Below are 23,530 nucleotides of genomic sequence, written 5' to 3' on the forward strand. Positions count from 1 at the left end.
ATTCTCCACCAGTCCGATTGACTGTGCGGAAGACAGTAGTCTCCTTGAGGTTGGGACTGATCTCAAATTCAAAGCGCTTGGTGGAAGGGTCGAGGTTGGAGGGTGCCATGCCCGAGACCTCCAAGTGTGCAGGATGGGTCACATCCAACATTGCAGCATCGCAGCAAGCAAGAATTGCAAGGAGTCGAACAGGATCAACGCGAGTGGGGATATCAGGCCTTGAGTTGAGGAGAACCTGACGAAGCTTGTTGTGGTCAAACTTCTCACCTTTCAGGTATCGGAGGGTAATGATGACTGCCAAAGTCATTTGGCCATTGACCTGATGGACAAAGAAGAGGATGCGCTTCCATTGCACGGTGAAGTGATTCGGGTATCCTGCATCTGGGCAGATGTCACCAGCACGCATGGCACCAAAGAGCACCAAAGACGTAATGGCAAGAATCTGCAGCCTTTCACGAGCGTTCTTGAAGGTGAATGCAGCTGATGGACGAAGAGCTGCCAAATTGAGAACACAAGATCTGCGTCGTTGGCAAACAGCCTGTCTTGAAAATTGGCAAAAGCCCAAACTTCCAGACTGTGTTTGGATGGCGTATGTGTTGAAGACCAGCCATCATGATGTCCACATTGGAAGCTCAGCAAATGTGACATCAAAGGGTCTTGTAGACACAATAAGCAGCCCTGAAACTTATTTCGACAGCAATCTGTGCATATGAGACCTTCACCAAACGTCTCGTACCAGAGGCATCGTCATGTGCTCGCTCCTACCTTGGACAACAACATGCATCTGCAAGTAGGGATGACATATTCTGAAAGAGTCGAGCATTGGAAGCAAGATGTGCTTCAACGTCGGTGGGGCTGCTAGGATCCTGGACAGCGAAGGCTACAAGGGAAAGCTTGCAGGGCCTTTCAGAGCACTTGTTCAGATTAATTGTTCTGCTTGTGAATGCCAACACACAGGGCTGAGCCCCATAAGTTTCTGCCGGGACCTAGATCTGAGAAGACATCTAGTTTTTTGGCAAATCTGTTCAGGGAATATTCAAGCCTTGCCCTGGCTCGGGCTTCAGCAGCGTTTGCAGCGTGGATGGCTTTTGCAGCAATTGAAGTGTTTGTAGCGCCTCTGATTGTCTGGACTGGGTGTCAGACATGTTTGATTTCTTGGCAAATGATTGATGACAGCGTGAGTGAGTACAGAGTGGAGATATGATGCAGGAAGAAGACGGCCATATTGGGGTGCAAGCATAAGATTCCTTCTTATGCACCACAAAGTTAGGCACGACCGAACCAACCGCCGAGCCAACCTTTCTTCTTAGCGGCGGCTTCGGCTTCCAACCTGGCTTCCTCCTCCTCGGCGAGTGCATTTGCTGGGTCGTAGGCCAACGAGTAGTCACCCTCATCATCGGAATCGTCCTCATCGTCGTCGTGATCCTCAAAGTGCTCCGCTTCGCCGGCCTCCTCGTCGGCGACCGGCTGCACTGGTTCTGCCTTGACGGCTTTAGCCACGGAAGTGGCAGCCGGCTTGGACTTGCTAGGTGCTTTGGACGCCTTGGCTTGCGTTTGGGCAGCGGTGGGGTTCAAAGCGGCTTGCTGCTCCCTCTCGTACTCTACCTTGACATCTTCCGGCACCTTTTGAGCTTCTTGCAGCGAAACGGGGTCGAAGTCAATGTACTTTCGTGCCAATTCTTGGAGTGCTTGACCAGCACGCGAGTCGGACATGGACGAGCTGGCCTTGCCTTTGCCGACGCGCGACTTGCGTTTGCTTTGCTGAGCCTTGAGGAGCGACTTCTGCACTCCGCATTTGAGGCTCTCGAGCGCCTGATCCGAGTGGTCAAAGACGGCATCGGGACCATCGCTCGACTTGAGACGAGGTGGGAAGTCGGCATCCTCTTCGTCGACGTCTTCAGCCAGATCGGCGGCTTGGCGTGCCTGTCGAATGTACAGCTGAGCGCGGGTCAGCAGCAGCACAGCTTCGGCGTGAGCGCCCGACAGCGAAAAGGCGCGGGCGAGGTGACGGAGGATCTCGCTTCGGAACCAGGCCGCCTTGGCTTCGACCAGACTCGAGACGTCCGGCTCGGATTCGATGAGACCGATCGAGCCCATTGCGACGAGACTCGTCTCGGCAGCATCGAGAAGCTTGGCGAGCGATGGCACGGCTCGCGCACCGCGACGCTTGGACTTTTGCGCAGCGATGGCACGAGCACGGTTCTCGCGAGCAAGAGCCTGACGGGTTCGTAGCTTCCTGGTGCCGCTCCTGGCCGGCTTGCGTGCGTGAGAGCGAGGGGTGGTGCGGGGCATCTTGGCACGCGATCCAGGGGGATTCTTGCGAGGACCTCGCGCCTTCTTGGCTGCAATAGCTTCTTGGAGCTTCTGCTGCTTGCCTTTGCTCTTGTGACTGCGCTTCTGAGCCGCCGAGGCGGAGGAAAGATTGGCTTTGCCCTTGAGTCGCGCTTCGACGCCAGACATGGCGCGCTTTTCACGCTTCTCGGCACGTCGCTCGACTTCAGCAACGAGGCGCAAGTTGCGCCAGACACGAAGGGCGAGCAGACGGTAAAAGATGAGATCGTGGGCGGTTTGCAGATCCTTACTAGCAGTCTCGTACCTGGCCGAGTGGCTCTTGGAGAGCGCCTCGGCATTGTCCTCGACAAGTTTGCGTGCGACGTCCTCGGCATCCGTGAAGGCACTGAGGGCGCGATCGAAGGGATCGAGCTCGGTGCGACCACCTTTGCCGAGTCGTGCTGTAGCGGTGTTGGCAGCGCTGCGGGCACCATCGGCCGAAGATTCTCCCTGGGCGATTTCGCGCTTCTTGGCCTTTCGCTGGGCATGCGAGAGACGAACACGCTTGCCATCTTTGCTTTCAGGGAGAGCAGACTTGGACTTGCGATCAGCGGCGAAAGCAGCTTCAGCGGCCTTGTCGCTGATAGCCTCGACTTTGACCGACTCACGCAGGGAAGCCTCCTCAGATTGAGCGGCAACGATGGTGTCCAGCAACTCAGGGTTTCGCACTGGAATGTCACGTCCATGCCAGTTGAGCGAAAGCGCCTGCTTCTTGGTGCTTCCAGCCTTTTCCTTGGCGGAAGCCAGCTCCTGCACGAGCTGGGCGTGCCCGGGCAGGATCTGTTCGCAGATTTCGGTTGTGGCTGTGGAGGCAGCGATCTTGTCCATGTCCTGCTCCGAGTTGCCAAGCTGGTAGGCTGAGTAGCGCATCTGAGCTTCGCCAGCATCGACGAAGCTGTTGGCGAGCGCCTCTGCGCGGCTGGTAGCACTGTTGGATGCGATGGCATTCAGCAGCTTGCGGGCGACGGAGAGCGTCTGGAGAGCCTTTTCGGACTGGGAGCGGTCGAAAGCGGTGGTGGCCTTGACGATGAGCAGATAGGCAGCCGTCTCGGCGCGAGCGTAGACGTCGAATCGAGCCGAGAGCGCCTGCACAAGCTTGTAAAGGGAGTCGGACCACTGCTCGGCACGTCGAAGCCTGGAGATGCCGCGTTTGCGCAACTGGGGGTTGGCCTCGTCGTCAAAGGCTTCGGCTCGGAGCTCCTGTGAATACGCCCATGCTCGTTCGGCCTCGAAGAGAAGAAGATGAGCGGGACGAGCATCGGCAACCTGAGCAATGTCGAGTTTTTTGGCGGTGAAGACGTTTCCGTGGCCTTTGGCGTCTGCACTCTGAGCAGCAGCCTGCTGAGCCTTCTTAGGCTTCTTGCCCCTGGCAGCTTTTGCGCCCTTGGTTTTCTTAGCGTCGACCTTGTGAGAGGCATCGGCATGAGTGATGGAAAGAAGTTCTCGCAAGCGGTGGGACTTGGAGGCGCAATATCGTCGGTAGCGGGCGAAGTCCTGCTGTCGCATACCGTGCTCGTTGCGAGCTTCGCTGATGAGCTGGAGAAGGGGAAAAGCGATGGGCTCGCCTGCCGCTTGAGCCGCCTGATCGCGATTGGCAAAGTCGATCTCCATCTTTGATACAGTCGCAGTGACGAAGGAGGGGATGGTAGCGGGGCAAGAGGTCTCGGAGCTGAGAATCCTGGCTCGACTAGTCTGCGTGACGAAACTGTCACCTCTCGCCTGACCTCGTCCAAAACGAGATCGAAAGCCGATTTGTGAGATCGTGTTGAGATCAAGATTGAAATTGTTCGTTCGGAGAAAATCAAACAATAGAGTATTTTCTCGAGCCTAGTCTCATTCTCAGAGGTTGTCCACCGAGAAATGTCGTGACAACACCATGACAGCCGTGCCCAGGTAGAGACGGCTTACCACCTTCCCGAAAGCAATCTGTTGCCTGAAGCAACCATCCACAGTTGTCACAAGCGGAATGACGTGGAAGATCCTCTACTGCAGTCAGTCTCCTATACTTCGTTTAAGCTCTCCGGCAAGCTTCGCAACAATAACTCTTGTCACAATGCGATATCCCAGTTGCTGCCGTTCACAGTTTTGCTCGTAGAGAGCGAGCGAGCTTACGCTCAAACCTTGTATTTGGACAAAAGCAGGGTTCAACGGAGCTCGCAGGGTTGCTTGCATCTTTGGACGTGCATGAGCGGACGGCGAATTTTGCAACAGCTCGAGTGAACACGTTCCCACTTTAATTCAGCACGGACCAGTCTCGCACTGCCGAGCGAACGTGCAAGCTCCACGAGAAGAATTGCCTCGTGTCACACTGCGCTCCGCATTAGCCGCTGCTCTCTGTACCGATCTCTGTGCATCGCACCGTACCACGGCGGCAACCGTTGCCCATCATGTTTACGGGTCTTGTCGTATTCACCTCACTTGCTCGCGGATACGGGTTGCTGAGCTTTCTCTTCGTGTGACCATATCTGAGCGCTCCCGAGGGCTTGGAAGGATGGCCGACTGAGCGACCGGCAAAGTCATTCCAAGAGCGTTCAGGGTCGACGTGAGACAAGAAGCTCTCACCTGCATGATGGCAGAACACGGCAGCCCTTGCAGCCGCGAGTTTCCTTGATTGCCGACCTGTTGAAAATTTAGGCTCCTCCGCACGTTCCTTCTCGTACATCGGTTCTGGTCACCGTATACAATCTTCTCAACAATGCAACCAGTTCAACACAAGCTTGCGGCCTTCGACTGGCTCAAATTGCAGCGCGAATGAGCTGGAGACCGTCGCCGCCCTCTTGAGCCACGGCACGAGCAGCCAAGGTCAAGCACACAGCTGAAAGGAAAAGCGACAGCCGACGTGAGTCTAATCCTTTGTCCGTTGCTAGTCTCTGCCTCACGAACTTCCTACACGCCCCGCGTCTGTCTCGAGCGGTCCTCTTCGACCACTGTAGATAATTGGGCACTTCGGATGCCTTGTCGAGACTGGCCTGTGCGAGCTTCACACACCTCGGAGAGGGTGGGAGCAAGTCCTGCAGCAGCGACGGGGTCCACGCCGCGCGTGTGTATCTGGTATGAAAGTGTTTCTTTGGAAGCCACGCACACGAGCGGCAGCGGGCATGTCGTCCGACGAGCTTCGAGCCAGTTGCCCTTTGATCCAGGAGCTTGTGCCATGCCACGCGCCACCCAGCAAGTGTGGCCGGTCCTCACATGAACATTCCTCCAATGCCTCCAGCTGGCGAGGCTCCCCGTGCGTTACCTCCTGCCTTGGACGTCCCTTCCTTTAAGAAGATCTTCTTTCAGTGTTGTATATTCCCCTTCCCGACCATCAACTCATCGCGTGCCTCCCCTCTAGGCCTTGTTCAACCTCATCCTCCCCTGTCACAGCTCAACGCTGCGATACTTACCCTCGGCTCCAGTCGCAAAGAAGTTCCCGCTACAGCTGAACCTTCGTTCCAGCTGTCACTTCCCCGCATCTGCTGCGATCGTCAAATTGCCAATTCTCTGAACGAGTCTTTCTGTTCTCAGCCGTTCATCGCTCACCTCATTTTCATCATTCGTCACACATTTGTGCCAAGATGTTCAACTTCGTCGAGCAACACGTAGCTGCTACACCTTTGGCACATCTCTACCACCTTGCTCCTGCCCCTCTGGTTAACATGACCGCTGTGGCTACCGCTTTCATCACCCTTGTCGGTGTGGCTGCCGCTGTCAGCCAGAAAGTCCGCGACATCCTCGTTTTCAGCTACACCTGCTTCCTCCAGCCTCTCGGAAAAACCGCCAACCAGGCTGAACGTCTCGACAAGTTCTACCAGAACCAAGCCAGTGGTAAGTGCTGAATAAGATCCGAGCCCTACCAAATTCGAGAGACTGAGTATGAATGCTGATCTTCCCACTTGCTCCTTGGCTTTCTCTACAGTCTACGATGCTACTCGCTCCGGGCTCCTCAAGGGCCGAACCACCATGCTCAAGCTTTGTGCTGCTCAGCTCCGCGACATGCAGGCTTCCAATCCTGGAAAGCCTCTTGTCTGGGTCGACATCGGTGGTGGTACTGGCTGGAACATTGAGCAGATGAACGAGCATTTTCCCATAGATCAGCTCTCCCAGGTCTACCTGATTGACCTATGCGAGCCGCTTCTCGAGGTCGCCCGCAAGCGATTCGCTGCCAAGGGGTTCAAGAATGTACAGGTCCTCTGTCAAGACGCCAGCCAGTTCAACATGCCTGGTCTTGCCGCCGGACAAAAAGTGGATCTGTTCACCTGCAGCTACTCGATTTCGATGATTCCTCCCTTTTACGCCGTACTCGACCGTATCAACGAGTTCCTCGACCCCGTCACGGGTGTCTTCGGCGTTGTTGACTTTTACGTTTCTGGCAAGAGCGCCTCTACCGAAAAGAGCCCCATGATTGGCGGTGACACCCGACGTCAGTGCGGCTGGCTCAGCCGCTGGTTCTGGAGCATGTGGTTCTCGCTCGACCACATCGAACTGCACCCTGCTCGTCGCGACTACCTCGAGCACAAGTTCGGAACCATCAAGTGCTACAACGGACGCAACAACTTTATCATTCCATTCATCGTTCGAATTCCCTACTACATCTGGCTCGGCGTTTCTCGCGAACGCGACACCAACAAGGCACTTCAAGCTTTCGAGGTCGAGTCGGGCAACCGCGTCGTTGTGCCGCCTTCCTTTCCTGAGCTCGCCTTTATGCACGATGAAGAGACGCTCTCCAAGAAGCCTTCGGCAACCTCCACGGGCGTTGACGCCAGCCAAGATGCCAGCAGCCGATTCGAGCCAGCTCGCAGGCTCATCCGACGAAGGGTCTCGGAAGCGACCACTGAGAGCGACGCCGACTCTGACCGACCTCTCAAGCTCGACATCGGGCCTCACTTCCCTCTGAGCTCGTTCCACTACCAAAAGCGACAATGGCGTCTTCCCTTCGTTGACAATGAATTCAGCGACATGTTCCGCACCTGGATCTACGGTTTCACCTGGGAAGATCCCTACGTCGACATGCAGCACCTCAACCTGGGCAAGGACGATTCGATCCTCTGCATCACTTCGGCCGGTGACAATGCACTCCACTACGCCGTTGCTGGTAAGCCGCGCAGGATCCACGCTGTCGACATGAACCCATGCCAGGGACACTTGCTCGAACTCAAGCTGGCCTGCATTGCCTCGCTCACGTACGACGAGATGTGGCAGATGTTCGGCGAGGGTCGTATCGACAACTTCCGCGAGCTGCTCGACAGCAAGATCTCGCCTTACCTCTCTTCGCATGCGTACCAGTTCTGGAGGCTCAACACTCGTGCTTTCGACAAGGCCTTCTACTTCCGCGGATACTCTGGTCACGCTTTGCGACTCGCCAAGTTCGCCTTCACCGTGACTGGTGTACGACGATGGGTCGAGAAGATGTGCACCGCCAATTCGGTTGAAGAGCAGCAAGACGTTTGGAACAAGAAGCTCCGCTCTACTCTGATCAACAAGCCTCTGATCCGCCTCTTCCTTTCCAACCCCGCCTTCCTGTGGAACGCCCTGGGTGTTCCCATGAACCAGTACCAAATCTTCCTCGATGAAGGAATCTCGGCCGAGCAGTTCGCCATCGACACGCTCGACTCTATCCCCAGTCGCAGCCTGATCAAGAACGACAACTACCACTATCAACTGTGCCTCTTGCACAAATACACCAAGCAGAGCTGCCCGCTCTACCTCAAACCCGATGGATTCGCCGCACTCAAGAAGCAGGCGCTCGAAGATGGTCTCGACTCGTTCCGTCTTCACACTGACTCGATCGTCAATGTCCTCCGCGGTTTCGAAGACGGCGCTTTGACGAGGGCCATCACCATGGACCACATGGATTGGTTCGACCCCGTCCCCGCTTCCAGACCCGCACCGACAATCAAGCAGGCGCGCAAGGACTCGGACAAGTCGGTCTCGGATCTCGACCGGGAGATCTGCGAGCTGTCACGCGTTGTCCGAAGTGGCGGTGCCGTGTTCTACAGAAGTGCGGCGAAGAGGCCGTGGTACAACCAGAGGTTCGAAAAGATGGGTTTCAAGGTCGAGCCCGTTCACATCCGAGAGACTGGCAAGCCAATTGATAACGTCAATATGTATGCTAGTTTCTACAAGGCTACTCGACTGTAAAAGTCTCAACATGCTTTTCATGTAGCTAATTTTCCTCCACCGTATGAATCAATGGACTCAGTTATACCACGATCACGGCGCCCCTGACGCTTGTGAGAGGACAAGCTTGAGAGGCAATTTAGGACCCTGGCGTGAGCGGAGAATGGTGATGCCAATCCGGCAGCAGAGCACGTCTTGTTTCGTTGCGCTACTTGACTGGCTGCAACCGCTCACGCCAAAAAAAGGCGTAAATCCGCACATCTCAAGTTGCGGCGCACGTCCTCCAAGATTCTCCACACTGTGCCGGGGAGGACACCACAAAGTCCCGCTTCTTGTCACCATCACAACATCACATCAGAACACAATCTCTATCCGACTTGACACGGCTCACTGCTCAGTCTACTGCTGGAGGTCGATCGCATCAACCGACCACTGCAAGCAGCGCGCTCAGATATATCTGCCGCGGATCCTATCGGCCACGCTTCGCCTGTCATGGCGCCGACAGCTGTCGCTTCCACTCCTGCACCTAACGCAACCTCTTCCAAGGACGCACCAAACGTCTCCACTCCGGCTCAGCGATCCCTGTCATCATTCACCGACTACCACCTCGACTACTCGCTATGGGATCCGCTCAACCCACACTCCCCGTCCTCCCTCCGCTTCGTCTCCTCACTCCGCTCAGCCATGGTAGGGATCGGATTCTTCTACCTCCATGACACGCCGCTCTCGACCAAGCGCGACCGAATGTTTTCGCTCGTATCGCGCTTCTTCTCTCTACCTCTCTCGACCCGAATGAGGATCGATATGGATTCGAGTCGACATTTTCGAGGGTATTGCAAGTTTGGAGACGAACGTACGCAGCAAAAGCAGGATTTGAGGGATCAAGTGGATTATGCCCCTGAAGTCGAGCCCATCAAGGACGAAGGACCATTGGAGCGATGGCCATTCTTGAACCTGTACGGACCGAACCAGTTCCTACCGGACGAAGTGTTGGATGGACATCGTAGTATTGTGTTGGATTGGTTCGAGACCGCGGAGGAGATCTCGAATCAACTCACTCGAGCGATCGAACTCGCCCTAGGTGTTGACGAGGGTGAACTATCCCAATTTCTCACCGGGAAAACGACCGCAGCCGAGGCATCTCTCAACGCACTGGGTCCTCTACCCTACGCACGGATGAAAACCATTCGCTACCCCACCGGAACCACCGTCGACGGAATTCACCGCCACGATCCCACCAGCACCCAAGGCGTCGGAGCGCACAAAGACAGCGGCTGGCTCACTCTCCTAGCCCCTTCCTCCGAAGTTGGCGGTCTCGAAGGACAAGATTTTGCCGGGAACTGGATCTCCATCCCGCACGTCGACAACTCGATCATCGTCAACTTTGGTCAACAGGTAGAACACTTGACCAACGGCATTGTTCAATCTGCCACCCACCGTGTCGTTTCCAATCCTGACGCCCAAAAGGATCGCTTTTCAATCGCCTTCTTCAGCTCCCCCGCTCTTAACACTTTCCTCAAACCACTGGATTCGGAACGATTCAGCAAGGAGCTTGTGGATACTTGGAAGCAGGCAGAGTCGAAGAGAAACGGCGGGGAGATCATCAGCGATGTTCCGCGGGGAGATCTGTATGCGAGAGGGGATGAACCGTTCGGCTGGATCAATTGGAGAGGACTGGTTAGGAGTCATCCCGGTGTGGTGGACGCTTTCTACCGTCATCTTGTACAGCAATGAGTCGGGTGTAATCGGAGCGAACCCGACCTGTGCGGGTGGGACGTCGCTCATCCGTGGTCCTTCATCACACCGCCGGGCCCGTCTCGGCAGGTGTCACAGTCGAATTACAGTGATGCAAGTTTGATTGAGAAATGTAAGGGAAAGATACGAGATTGATATGTCCACTGTCGTACTCCCGCACGGTGTCACATAAGGCTCCGCGCGACCTAATGGAGTCCTTGATCGAAGCCAGGCTGAAAAGTTCTACTTCGGCTCACCCTCAACAGCTCCGCGCCACCACTTTGGCAGACAGGAGTAACCTTCACGGTCGAACGACTGCTTTGGATCGCAGTTGCACCTACCCGTGTCGTGATACTTCTTGCGATTGGCAGGGCAGTGGTTCCAGGGGTTGTGGAAGTACCCAATGTCGTCAAAGTGATGCAAGCGACTCTTGTCCAGCAACAGAACCACTGCGATGGAGTGCACAGGAGCATCTCCCCATCGCTCGTAGAAGAATCCTCCTGCCTTGTCGAGCCAGGTGAAGTAGTCCATGTACTGTTGTGAGCGCCAGAAGCGAAGGTCACCGATTTCGAAGTTTGACCACATGTGGCACATGTTCCATCCAGGTTCGAGCAATTTTTCCGGCTCGTCGGTCATAAAATGCAGACCGTTGTTCTTGGCAAGATAGTCGGGATGCGCAGCGATGAACTTTTTCGTCTCGTCCCATAGAGTCGGAACAGTGTCGTGATACTCGTAGAGCGCCATGGTGAACCCGTATGTTTTGTTGTTCATCTGCATAAATACGAAAGGATCGTAGTCGATGTCGCAGTAGAGCTTGATGCCTGGCTCGACACGCCAGTAGTAGTCAAGGTCGAGGGTGAGTTCGTGGCGGAAGAAGAAGCCAGACTGGTATCGGCACATGTGACGGTAGCTTTCGGAGGAGCCGTAGATGATGTCCTTCATCTTGACGCGGGTCTCGGCAGCCTTCTCCTGGCTGATCCATTCAGGGTAGCCCCAGTGCTCTTTGGGGATCAAACCGAAACGACATTCGCTGCGGGTCATCTGTCGAACGCCGCGCTTGAATTCTTCGGTGAAAGGTTCGTTGTTGAGAAAGATCCAAGGATAGCCGTACTTGCGGTTGAACTTCTCCTCGACGTCTCGCATCGACTCGCGCATGCCTTGAAGCTCGGCGTTTCGGACGAGGACGATGAAACCAGCTTTGGCGCGTGGGCCCTGGTTGGCCATTTGCGGGATAAAGGTGGGAGGGTAGAGGTTGCCGTCGTCTCCGGTCTGAGCCCATTTGGAGAGCTCGTCGATGGAAGATGGAGTGCCAGGGTTGTGTGTGTACATATCAGCGACCGAGCTCGGGGGCGTGTAGGAAGATGCGCCTTTGTTGGGAGACTGCCAGGGGTTGGAGAAGGCGGGGAGCGAATTCCATCGATCGCGAACATTCTGGGCGCCAGTGGACGAGAAGGAGACGTAGGTAGAGAAGGTGAGGAGGAAAAGGAAGATGGTGACCAGCAGGATCAGCCTCTGCGGGCGACGGAAGAGAGCATCGAGGAATCCCGACGCCATGGTGCCTTCTTGCCGCCTCTGACAGCAAAGTGGCGAGCAATCACTGGTGCTGATCTGCGCGGGGAGAGGCCGATACGTGTGCAATGAGACTGCACGAGGAAGTCCGAGTGGGAGGAGAAGCAGTCGATGAAGTGGGTTTGGCGATAGCTCGGAAGATCAACGGATCAACCGAGGCGGTTGTCAACAACGAGGCTTGACCGAGATACGGCGTGGCGACCAGCACCGTGCATGAGAGATGAAAGGAGATGGATCAGCTTCCGATTGATCGAGTTGCTGACAATATGTCTTTGGTGATCGGAATGTCCCGATGCGATCAAAGACTTGGCAGAGATGGAGGTGGTGGCAAGAGGAGGGGATTCGACTCGACTGCCAAGCTTTGACCAGCAGAAGAGACCATTCATGCGCTTATCAGACTCCGACTGGAAGAATTTGAATCGGCACAGCGGAGCACAGCATTTCGCAGCAAGCCAGTCTCTTGCTCGACTCACTCACAGCCGCACCCTTTTTTCGAACCAGAATAATCACACTGAAACCGCGCACGGGTGTCACTGGCACGTCAAGCCTCGCACAGAAGCTTAGGCTCTCTTTTTCAAGCCCGAAAGAACAAGAGTGACACTTCGCAGCATCCTTCTTGGACGACGGTGAAATAATTACAGTCTAGACCCCGTCACGCTCCACTAGAACGCGAGTGAGCAAGGACCATCAATTTGACATGACCAACACGCGCCGAACGGGTCCTCTCCGCTTTCCGACTCTTGCTATTCTATCTGCACCTTTCCACACGATGGGCCGCGTGCTGATCACCTCGACAATCTCGCTCATCGAGGCCGCTTCTTGAGGCTCGGCATGGCCACCACGGTCGAGCCTCTGCCCTTGCAATGAAACCTCCACCGTCCGCATCGCACAAGGATATGCCTTCGGTCGTGGTCCTAATCCCAGCAAACGATGGTGATCAGAGCAAGCGTCGCTCCGTCTCGAATTCGCCATCGAAACAGCGCCAGACGCTCACTTATGATAATCTGCGCAGCGCACCCCCAGTGCCATCATCGTCATTATCATCATCATTATCCTCGTCATCATCATCATCATCATCAACAAGAGTTCCTTCTTCATCAGCGTCCAACCACAAGCCTTCCGCCTCCTCTTCGTCGCCTTCATCAATAGCTTCATCGTCAAGATTACCACAGGCTTCCTCGTCAAGGCTCAGCATCCCGACCGCTTCCTCTTCGTCATCAGCGTTCGAACCGGTAACAGCCCCGCGGATCAAACTCAATAGACCTCAACCGTCTTCCTCCTTGTCGAATTTGGTCTCGTCATCACCGCTTTCGCGGCGACCTTCGAGCCCCTCCTCTTCGTCTTCTTCCTCGTCTCGCGCCCTGTCCACCGGCAGCCGTAGCCATAGTCACAGAAGCCGCAATGCCCATCATGATCAACCGGTCGATGTCTCCGACCCTTTTGGAGATGATGCATTCATGTCGTCCAAGCGCGTCCCACCGTCCAACCACGATCTCTACATCTGCAAATGGCGTCTGCGTGACAAGAAGGGTGTACTCGGTCCTGTCGGGCACAAGTATTGTCATGCTCGCCTCATGACACCCACCCTCCTTGCACGACATGTGCTCCAGCAGCACACAGAGCCTCAGCAGCATTCTCACACCAACGACATACATTCCAAGATCGCATGCAAGTGGGACAGCTGCTTCAATCGCCACTACGATTCCGCCGGCCTCGCTGCACATTTGGTGCACGATCACTTCACGCGTCAAATGGGACTCAGATATGCTTGCATCGCCAATCAGTGCTCCTATAAAGCACCCATCACCTCTTACGACGCTTTGGCAATGCACCATGCGCAGTACCATAGCGACGTCATGCTCTCGAGCCACAATCGAAAGATTTGGCGACCCAAGAAAGCAGAGATCAACCCAAACCTAGCCTCGAAGATCTTTGCTGCACTTGGCAAAATCGCTTCCGCTCCGAAAACCATCCCCAGGATTCCCGTATCAGACAGTGCCAACCCCAAATTGCCTCTTCTTGACCAACGAAAACGTACGAAGCGCCAGATTGAGCTCAAACAAAAGACGTTCGATCCATTCATCGTACAGCCAGGGGACGGACAGGAGCACGAGCCCTGGATCCATTTGCACAAGCGACTCCAGAGACGTGTCGAACAAGAGGCTCAACAGCAGGAAGCTGACGATGCCATCTTGCGCGCAGCGCCGTACGAAGAGCAGGACCTTGCCGGTCTCTTGTCAATCGACGTCGATTGCCATGGTGATCCGACTCTCAGAGCGATCGACGAGGGGATACGATCGGCACAACACTATCACACCGGCAGCTCATCCACTTTGGGGGCCAGCAAACACCACACAGCATCCAGTATCATGCTCCCTCCACAAGGATATTGCGAGGTATTGCTTTCGCAGAATGACCCACTAGATCTGGTCGAAAGCATTGCTCCAAATTCGCTCAAATCAATAGAAAGGGAGATGAGGTTCGACGCGTCTTTGTCGAAGCAGCTTCGGTGGGCGGATCAAGTCGTCCGCGGTAAGACTGCTCAATCTCGCCAAGCAGCCTTGCACCCGGCGGCACTGGACGAAAGTTCCGACGACGAAGAAGCAACGAACGACTGGGCGCCTCCCTTGCGCCTTACGCCATACCATCCCTCCTCTCGATCCCGCCTTGCGGTCACCGAAGACAGCTCTTCCGAGCAAACGCCACGAGCTATTCGGCGTCGACGCGGGGCATCACCGACATACGCCTTGTCGAGCGATGGAATGTCGGCTGCATCGAGTCGTTCAAGCTCGCCCGTCGAGCATGCAGGCAGCTCGAGTATCACGCACGTCTACGGGTCGAATCTCATGTCCATGGACTTGCCCCTGAACCGAGCAAAGAGGGAACGCGAAGACGATGGCCCCGATACAACCTTGCTGTATGGGAGCGGTTACCGCCACGAGCCGCCATCGTCCAGAGTGAAGCTCGAGGACACTTTGATCGACCTAACCGGCTCTTCCAGCGATGAAGATCACGTGGCGGCCCCCACGCAAAGGAATGGGGTCAAAGCTGTTTTTGTCGAGCTCGAAGCCAACGGCAGCATAGAGGTCGCTACCAGTCTTGGTCGGCTTTGCAACACAGTCAAACAAGAGCATCGCAACACTTCCGTTCCGGCAAAGGAACGCACCAATAATGACCGAGGGCGATTCACTCAACGAATGCTAAAGTGACTTCTCCTCGAGTAGTTGTTCGTCAAGCCTCCTCGACTTCGTTGGACGGGATCGAATGGCACAACCTTTTGAGCCTATAAATGTATTTTCTTGTCTTCGGGACTCGCCTTAAAAGTTCCGAGACACATCTGTACAACAGCTGATCAATCAGTCAATTGCAAACTAAAATCGACGAATCGAGGATGAATGTGCACAAAGAGTAAGAGATACGATGAGCGCAGAGCATGGGCAACCCAAAGCCGTTGAACTTCACGAGATAGAGCTGTGGCTCAAAATGCCATGCCCATCTACGCAACCCGAATCTTACGCAACCCGAATCTTTCGCTTCCTAGCAGCGTTGGCCTCGATCTTCCTCCTGACGTCGTCCTCATCCACGTCCAGCCCTTGTCTCTCGTAGATCTCGCTCGTCTTGGCAGCCACGTGTTGAGCCTTGATGAACTTCAACGCTGCCAGGTTGAATCCGATCGTCGCCTTCTGTCTAGCCAGAGCCTGTTTGAGGTGAGACTTGAGATCGAGCAGCGTAGGACGCATGACTCTGTTGGCTACGATCTGATTGTGGTGCGTACGGAGGAGGAAGAAGAGGATGCGTGAGACGAGAGGAATGTTCCACTCTTTCCTAGCCCAGAAATCGAGGTATTTGAGCAGAGAGAGTACTTTGTCGAATGGGAGCACGAGGAGTGCATCGTCGAGTTGGGCGGGTAGGATCTTTTCGACGACTCGAAGGACGTACTTTTGAGCGGAGATGTCTTCATCCACGGGAGAACGAGTTCGTGAAGATTCGAACTCGGCCATGATGAGGGCATGGTAGGCTGGTTCGGCTTGACCCGCAGCTCGAGCGGCAAGACGAGCGGAAACATCGGCGTCGGCCGTATCCAATGCTTCGACCAAGCGTTCTCCCGCCATCATGGTCTCCCTCGTGCTCTTGGAGACAGCCGTCGCCTCCGGTCCATTCACTCCCGTCGCCCCTTGACCATCAGCATCGGCACCATCAGCCAACTCTCCGATCGCGCGTTCGTCGTCCCCCCTATTCTGGCCTGCGCTCTCAAATGCCCTTTCCATCTCCCTCTCCCTCTCCTCCTCCAAGAACAACGGTTCGTCCGTCTTCTCCCATGTCCTGATGCTTCGATCCGCACCAGCCGTCACCACCACTTTTCCGGCATGTCCCGGTGCAACAGCCCACACCTCGCCATGGTGCCCTTCTAACTGCTGGATCATTTGAAAGTTATCTCCATCCCAGTGCTTCAACAATCCGTCCTTACCCACCGTCCAGAAGTGATGCGATTCACCCTGCCTACCACCCATCAACCCTCCACCCTGTTGGCCTCGCTCGAAACATACGCCCATGATGCTCTCGTTGTGCGCAAAGATGGACTTGTGGCAGTCGCCAAAGTCGAGACCCCAGATCTTGACGTTCTTGTCGGCGGAAACGGTGACACAGAGCTTGCTGTCGCTGGAAATATCGAGCGACAGAACGGGAAGTTTGTGACCGTAGAGCGAGAGGAAGAATTTGAGCGAGTCGGCGAAGAAGACCTTGACCGTGTTGTCGAGTAGGGAGAGGGCGAGAAGTTTGCCGTTGGGTGAGAAGCGTGCGCAGAGCACGTCGTCGGTCATCTTGAGCGTTCGCACGTGGACGAGCGATAGTTGTGGGGGTGGTTTGGCTTTGCCCGTTCCGTTCGCCTCTCCCGACTCGTTGTCTTCGCTGTCGCTGTCGTCTTCAGGCGCCTGCATCTCGAACTCCCAGAACTTGACTTCCTTGTCGGCGCTAGCGGAAACGCAGCCAAGCCCATCCGGCTGCACGGCCACGCTCCACAGGGGACCTTGGTGCGCATCGATCGTCTCTACAGCGATACCAGCTCGGACGTCAAAGCTGCGAAGCGATCCGTCTTTGCACCCGACGAGGACGTGCTGGTCGCCGGGGAGCCATGCTACCGACAGAGCGTATCCGCATGGAAGCGTTCGGACGCATCGACCCGTCTGGACGTTCCAGATCTTGAGTTGACCCGCACCGCATGCAGACGCGAGCAGGTTGTCGTCCGTGGAAAGGGCAACAGCGCGAATGTCGGATCGATGTCCTGGTGATTCCAGTGCGCTCGCGAGGACCGGCTCGATCGGGTTGGCCTTCTCGGCTTTGGTACGCGGTGGTGAAGGAACGCTGTAGATCTCGAGAGCGTTACTGGCGAGGGCGCAGAGAACGCTGAGGCCAAATTTGCTGGATGCTGTTGAGCCTGAGCGGGGGGTCACGAGCGAAAAGCTCTTTAGCTTGCCCGCCAGGGGTCGTACACTGGTGTATGACTCGATCCGGTCGGACCAGGTCACTTGATCTTGCGCCGCATCGGATGCGTTCTCCACCGCAGTCGAGCTGGCCACTTCCTTTGCTCTTTTCTTATCGGCTTTCTCCTTGTTGCGTTTCCTACGACGCTCCATCTTTTTCGACATCTCCTGGGTCGAGCGCAGTCGGAAGACCTGAACCGCCTTGTCGGTGCTAGAGACAGCGATGTAGCCTTGCCCGCTGGTCGACGAAGCGGCTGCCGTTCTGCCCCGACGCTTAGGCACACCACAGAAGTCGATCTGCGTGACACGGTGCTTTCCCGAAAGCGGAATACTGCCCTTGGGCACGATGAACTTTTCGGAAGAGCCAGAGGCGGAGTCGTCTCTGTCCGAGACAGTCTGAAGTCCGCGTGAGAGGGCACTGGCAGGGATTTCCCACACTTTGATGTCGCCATCGGCACTTCCGGTGAGGACGAGCGCACCGCCGTCCGCGTTTGCGTTGCTATCGGTCGCTTCGTCGCCATCTTCCTCCGTCTGCTGTGCCTTTGCGGAGACCTGCATGGCGAGCGGTACATCCTGCGAGACTGCCAGGCTCCAAATCTCATTCGAGCCGTGGACAACGGTCTCGACGCAGTGTTGCAGAGATAGATCCCACAATTTCAAGAGACCATCTTTGGAGGTGCTGAGCAGATAGCCAGCGGCGCTAGAGTCAGTATGCGCACCGTTGGAGGAAGAGGGACCATTCTGGTCGTGCAAAGTCGATGGTAGCTGAACAAAGGCGATAGCAGTGACGGCATCACGGTGGCCACGCAGGCGATACAGACCAGTCTCGGCCACGAGATCCCAAAGGATGACGTCTGTGTCGAGACTGGCACTGGCGACTCGCAAGCCTTGGCTGTCAAAGGTGAGAGCAATGACTGCCTTTTTGTGACCGTTGAAAGTGACCGAGGTCGAATGGGTGTCGGCAGACCACAATCGGATGCTTCCGTCTTCGTAGCCGACGGCAAAGGTGTCGGGATCCGTGGGCGATCTGGCCAGAGCGGTCACTTTGGATCGATGACCGATTTCGTGCCAGGTGGCGAGCAGAGTTCCTCTTCGTACATCCCAAACAAGGACGTCTTCGAGCGCAGGTACGAAGGCGGTCTTGGTGTCAGGATCGAGAATCGAATTGGCCGAAGCTGAACAGATCAGTCCGAACGCCGACGTTGGCTCGTGGCGAAGGTACGAGCGCACCATCCTGACAGAGCCACGCTAAGATGTTTTGTCGATCCCACTTCGTCCGGCAACACGTATCCCACTGGCTGGCTAAAGTTAGAGATGAAGGGAGAAGATGTATGGGAGAGAGAAGGTATGAGTGGGAAATGCTTGGGCGGTTCTCAGAAGGAACAAGGCTTTCCAAAAAGTTTGGAAGAACCAAGAGAAAACATCAAAAAAAAAAAAGGTTCAGGGTTCGCGGTCAGCGGCCCCGAAAAGCGAAGAGTCTTGGCTTCTGGCCCAGTATCCTCCACACTTTCGAATTTCACATTCCTTGAAGATTTTACGCTGTAACATTCATCACTCTTTTCTTAGCAAGTCTCAGGTCGTTCATCTCAATCTGTGCTCGACGATATACAACATGCAGTGCTGGCGATAAGATACATGCAGGGTCACGGCAATGACAATGAGGGGGAACGTCTCAAGCTCGACGGTCTACTACTCCCGAAGCGACACCGTGTGGAACCTTGTTCGCCACGCGCTTGTGTCGTGGGCTACGTAGTTGAGATGAAGTGCGACGTGCCTGACGCCAATGTGTTGGTGGCACCAACCTGCAGTTGCAGAGTGTGCCGACGATGCAGTGTGCGGAAGCAGACAGCAGCCCGAGGATAAATTCAACTTTTGGACGGCATGGCAAGGATCCGAATCACCTACTCGTGTGCCGCTGACTTATGCATGTGCAGAAAACGTTCCGTCGATCCTAGCACAGTGTCCAGCCGCTGAGAATTCCCGGTACGGCCTTGCCTTCTGACCGTGGCTCCTGAGCAGCTGACGAGGGCGAGTGAAAGAGAGAGAGAATGACGAGCGTTGGAAATTCGCGCAGGAAACGGCCCACAGGAAAGAGGCTTGCGGGAAGCGAGAGAAGCGCGTCGGACTCGCCGCTCTCGTCGCCAGAATCCGCACTCGAATCAGGGTCCATTTTCTCATCGCATCGCACCGCACCGCATCGCAGTCTCATCGCATCTCTTGACCGCCGTCACCGTCGCCATCGCCACCAACATCCTCATCATAATCGGCGCCCATCACTTGTCATCCTCGACGCATCGCGATCCTTCGCACGACCGCACGACCGTTCACACATCCCCAGCTGCGACTGGTGGCCGCAGAATCTCTAGCAGGATCCCATCTCGCGTCCTGGCTTCCGACCTCACACACGACCTTCGAATCGGCCCTGCACAACCTGCTCGACATTCAAAGACGGAGACGCAGTTGTTCTATCCTCGCACATCGCTCATGGAGTCACGACACTAAGCAGCACGCTTGCGCGTCCTTGAAGAATCCTCTGTCACCTTGAATGCCCCTTCGCAAAACCTTGCCCTGCTCCTCAGCCAACACGGCAAAGCGCATGCTATGGCGACCGAAGGTGCAGCTGATTCAGCCGCCCAGGGCAAGTTCGAGCCTCCCGTAGAGCCCGATGAGAGCCTTGCGGCACAGAATTGTAATGCCCGATCACCTCCAGCGCAATCGTCGACACTGACTGATGCAGAGACAGTACAGTCCGTGGCGCCGCCCGAAGCGAGTTTGGACGCCGTCGACGTTCTAATCAATGTCGATCCTTCCATCGGCTCCTCTGAGGTGTCCACCGTCTTACCGATCAGCGCTGACACCGGATTGGCGACGATCGCTCCCGAGCTGTCCCAACACACTTTTGCAAATGCCAACCTGCCCGACATACCCGACGAGGTCCTCACACTACAAGCAGATCAGTTTGCAGCGACTGCAGCACCAGTAGAACACTCAGATTCATCGACAGAAGCTGCCTTGGATGCCAATGTGGACGCCGAACACGCCGCCGACGATTACCGCGCAGCTATCAACGCACCTCTTCCATCCATGCTCAACAGCAATGCCATTCCGCTCGAAGAGGACGCGGCTGGCGACCTCTCTGCATCGTCCAACGAGGCGCTCACGCTGACATCCACCGTATCGCGAGGCAACTACCACCAGTGCGGCTCCGCTCGGCGCGTCAAGGTGTACGAGCTCAAAGGAGAGACGTGGTTCGACAGGGGGACGGGTTATTGCGCCGGTGTGTACGACGAGACTGTCGACGAAGCCCTTTTGGTCGCACGGAGGGAAGAAAGGTGCCAGTTTCTCGAGGGTATCGACGTTCCGACCGAGGCGGACGTCGACGAAAACGGGCCAATACTGGGCGCTGCTGGTGCTGAAGACGATGCGGCCGGAACGACCCCAAAGGCGCCGGCGACGCAAGCGCAACCGTGCCAGTTTGTCGTCGTCGTCAGCGAGAATCTCGAATCCGAAGACATCTTGCTTGCAAGCAAGGTCGTCAAGGAGGAAGTCTACCAACGCCAACAAGACACGCTCGTCGTGTGGACAGAACCAACCGGCGTCGACATGGCACTCAGCTTCCAGGAAGCGGAGGGCTGCAACGAGGTCTGGGAATTCCTCACCGAGGTCCAGAAACATTTCATGGGTCTCGCCGAGGAGGCACTCACCGATTCGCCACCAACAACGCCCAATCCTCACTCACCCGTCGGGGTGCTCGGCATGTCAGCGTCAGGCTCGGGTCTCGAGCCTCTTCTCAATCTCATGGGTGATTACAAAGGATTGCCCGACCCGAGTCTCGCCAATCTCGAAAAGATCGATGCCATGCTCAAGGACACGACCGCGCGCGGTCCCATGATGCGGGAAAAGCTCACCGCTTGGCTCATGGAGTCGCACTACATCAGGAAGCTCGTCCCCTTCTTCCACAGCGTCGAGGAGCTAGAGGCACTGCCGTCGTTGCACATGCTTTGCACAATCATGCAGACTCTTCTCTTGCTCAACGACAGCTTTCTTTTCGAATACATCTTGCAGGACGACGTCTTTTTGGGCGTCGTGGGCATGCTCGAGTACGACCCCGAGTTTCCGCGCTTGAAGGCCAACTATCGTGACCATCTCACGCAGCGCGCACGCTTCAAGCAGGTGGTCGACATCGGCGATCCGATGATCGTGGCCAAGATCCACCAAACCTACCGTCTCCTTTACCTCCGCGACGTCATCCTTGCCCGCGTCGTGGACGATCCCACCGTCTCGATCCTCAACTCGTTCATCTTCTTCCACCAGAACGACATTGTCAACTACTGCTGCCAGAATGACGTCTTCCTCGGCGAGCTGTTCCGCATGCTCATGAGTCCAGACGAGCCCGAAGAGAGGCGATCCGAGGGCGTGCTCTTCCTACAGCAGCTCTGCGCCATGGGCAAGCTCATCCAGCTGCCTGCCCGCATCTCGCTCTACCGCACCCTCACCGACTGGGGTCTTCTCAACGTCCTCCAGTACGCGCTCGAGCGTCTAGGGCAAACTGCACGCAACGCCGCAGCCGAAATCCTTATGACTATCATCGAGTATGACGCCAACAGCGTCCGCGCCCACGTGGTATCGCAGGTCGATTCAAATACACATTCGCTGATCAGCATGATGATTGACATGTTGCAGAACGAGCGCGACCCGGGTCTCAAGACGCAGATCGCCGAAGCCATGCGCATCATCTTTGATGTCGCCTCCGACGGCGGTCCATTGGCGACGCAAGCGCAGGTGCTATCTGTGCAGGGGTTCAACAAGGCGAAAGCGGATCCGGACCGCTTCTTGACGTGGATCTACGAAGCCGAGATCGGCCGACTCTGTTCGCCGTTCAACACGCTTCCCGACTTCCGCGTGCTATCCAAAGGCGAGAAGCTGCCTTCGCACCCTCGGCATCGTTCAGCCCTCTACGGACACCTTTGTGATCTGCTCTGCCACATGATCGCCCACCATTCCTTCAGGAGCCAGTACTTTGTGCTCACCTCCGAAATCTCGAAAAAGGTCGGCTCGTTGCTGCATTCACGCGAGAAGTTCCTCCGTCTATCGGCGCTTCGCTTCTTCAAGTACTGCTTGGCGAGCAACAACCAGTTCACCAACCGTCACTTTGTCAAGATCGAGCTTTTCTCCACCATTCTCGGGCTCATCGAAGCGGAAGGCGATCGCAACAATCTGGTCTCCTCCGCATGCCTTGATTTCTTCGAGCACATGCGAAGAGAAAACATGAAGGGGCTCATCAGCCACTGCATGGATCGGCACGGAGCACGCATGCGTCGGCTTGCGGAATCGTCATACGCCGCTCCCTGCTTCTCCCTGTTGGTAGGTCAGTGGGAGAAGAATCAAGAGCCGCTTCCCCAGCAAGAGTCCAGTGATTCCGCGCCACGATCTGGTGACATGGAGGACAAGTCTCGACAGCAGACAGAGGCTGGACGCGGTCAGGTCGGCTTGGCGACGGCGGATGCGGAGGAGGAGAGCTACTTCCAGGGCGAAGATGATGAGAAGGAAGGCGAGGGACGCAACAAGCGCAGCGCGATTGGTCTGGTTCCTTACGACGAAGATGAGGACAACGAGGACATAAGCGAGGAAACTTCGATCGCTCAGGTCGGCGGGAAGAAGGGAGCATCAGCAGGCTCATCGCCAAGCCCGTCGCCTTCCAGGGTGCCAGAGAAGCGAAGGAGATTGGAGGAGGACGACGAAGCCGACGATCAGCTCTCACGTCTGTCGAAGCGAAAGCCCGGCCGCACGCCCAAAGGCAAAGGCAAGACTTCAGCTCAGGCACGCTCGCCGCCAGGTGAAGACGACTCGAGCTCTAGCACGCCAGCTCCCGGTGGCTTTATCCGCAGCGTGGCCAACTCGATCAGCAATACATTCGGTGGTGGCGATAAACGCGAGGGCTCTCGGTCGCCCTCGCCGAAAAGAGCGAAAGCTTCTCGCGCAGATGAAGCCACCTCGTCGCCCAGGAGAGATTCCGGCAGCAGCTCGCCGAGGTCTGCTTCTTCCGCCTCCTCTCCTGCTGGAAAGGATGCCGGCAAGAATGGGTCGAGCAGTGGGACCCTCGGCATCAAGCGAATCTCGTTGGGTCTCACTAGCACCTCCAAAAAGATGGCAGCGCAGTCCAATGTTCGCTCGACCGACAAGTCGGAAGCTGAGGACTCTTGATCTCCCCGTCTCCCGATCTTCCATTTGTACTTCTTCTCCTTCTTCGAGCCTTTCTGGACAAGATTTGTTCGTTTTCGATTTGTTGTAACATGTACTACCACTGTAGAACAGAG

At 56.0% G+C, this 23,530-nt stretch overlaps 8 protein-coding genes across 8 annotated transcripts in view; 4 read left to right on the forward strand and 4 right to left on the reverse strand.

Annotated features, from left to right (window-relative positions):
* PHSY_004681 (hypothetical protein) overlaps positions 1 to 5,786 on the reverse strand; it is a gene marked incomplete at both ends in the record, with an annotated part of 9,112 nt that extends 3,326 nt beyond the window's left edge. The window contains 4 exons of the mRNA XM_012335294.1: positions 10 to 518; positions 766 to 880; positions 1,299 to 3,867; positions 5,718 to 5,786. Of these exons, the coding sequence (XP_012190684.1) occupies positions 10 to 518; positions 766 to 880; positions 1,299 to 3,867; positions 5,718 to 5,786 (3,262 nt within the window). The remainder of the gene's footprint in view (positions 1 to 9; positions 519 to 765; positions 881 to 1,298; positions 3,868 to 5,717) is intronic.
* A 102-nt stretch (positions 5,787 to 5,888) lies between these two features.
* On the forward strand, positions 5,889 to 8,451 carry PHSY_004682 (hypothetical protein; the record flags this gene model as incomplete). Its single annotated transcript, XM_012335295.1, has 2 exons — positions 5,889 to 6,138; positions 6,230 to 8,451. The coding sequence occupies 2 exons, from the start codon at positions 5,889 to 5,891 to the stop codon at positions 8,449 to 8,451; spliced, it is 2,472 nt and encodes an 823-aa protein (XP_012190685.1).
* Positions 8,452 to 9,174: 723 nt separating this feature from the next.
* On the forward strand, positions 9,175 to 10,164 carry PHSY_004683 (hypothetical protein; the record flags this gene model as incomplete). Its single annotated transcript, XM_012335296.1, has 1 exon — positions 9,175 to 10,164. The coding sequence occupies one exon, from the start codon at positions 9,175 to 9,177 to the stop codon at positions 10,162 to 10,164; it is 990 nt and encodes a 329-aa protein (XP_012190686.1).
* A 243-nt stretch (positions 10,165 to 10,407) lies between these two features.
* PHSY_004684 (glycosyltransferase) lies at positions 10,408 to 11,718 on the reverse strand (the record flags this gene model as incomplete). Its single annotated transcript, XM_012335297.1, has 1 exon — positions 10,408 to 11,718. One exon carries the CDS (start codon positions 11,716 to 11,718, stop codon positions 10,408 to 10,410), a length of 1,311 nt encoding a protein of 436 aa, XP_012190687.1.
* An 878-nt stretch (positions 11,719 to 12,596) lies between these two features.
* Positions 12,597 to 14,942, forward strand: PHSY_004685 (hypothetical protein; the record flags this gene model as incomplete). The annotated part of the gene is made up of 1 exon (XM_012335298.1): positions 12,597 to 14,942. One exon carries the CDS (start codon positions 12,597 to 12,599, stop codon positions 14,940 to 14,942), a length of 2,346 nt encoding a protein of 781 aa, XP_012190688.1.
* Positions 14,943 to 15,245: 303 nt separating this feature from the next.
* On the reverse strand, positions 15,246 to 18,446 carry PHSY_004686 (hypothetical protein; the record flags this gene model as incomplete). Its single annotated transcript, XM_012335299.1, has 1 exon — positions 15,246 to 18,446. One exon carries the CDS (start codon positions 18,444 to 18,446, stop codon positions 15,246 to 15,248), a length of 3,201 nt encoding a protein of 1,066 aa, XP_012190689.1.
* A 718-nt stretch (positions 18,447 to 19,164) lies between these two features.
* On the reverse strand, positions 19,165 to 19,422 carry PHSY_004687 (putative transcription factor; the record flags this gene model as incomplete). Its single annotated transcript, XM_012335300.1, has 1 exon — positions 19,165 to 19,422. One exon carries the CDS (start codon positions 19,420 to 19,422, stop codon positions 19,165 to 19,167), a length of 258 nt encoding a protein of 85 aa, XP_012190690.1.
* Positions 19,423 to 19,814: 392 nt separating this feature from the next.
* PHSY_004688 (hypothetical protein) lies at positions 19,815 to 23,417 on the forward strand (the record flags this gene model as incomplete). Its single annotated transcript, XM_012335301.1, has 1 exon — positions 19,815 to 23,417. The coding sequence occupies one exon, from the start codon at positions 19,815 to 19,817 to the stop codon at positions 23,415 to 23,417; it is 3,603 nt and encodes a 1,200-aa protein (XP_012190691.1).
* Positions 23,418 to 23,530: the final 113 nt, after the last annotated feature.

Source organism: Pseudozyma hubeiensis (genome assembly GCF_000403515.1).
Source record: "Pseudozyma hubeiensis SY62 DNA, scaffold: PHS45, whole genome shotgun sequence".
NCBI lineage: Eukaryota > Fungi > Basidiomycota > Ustilaginomycetes > Ustilaginales > Ustilaginaceae > Pseudozyma > Pseudozyma hubeiensis.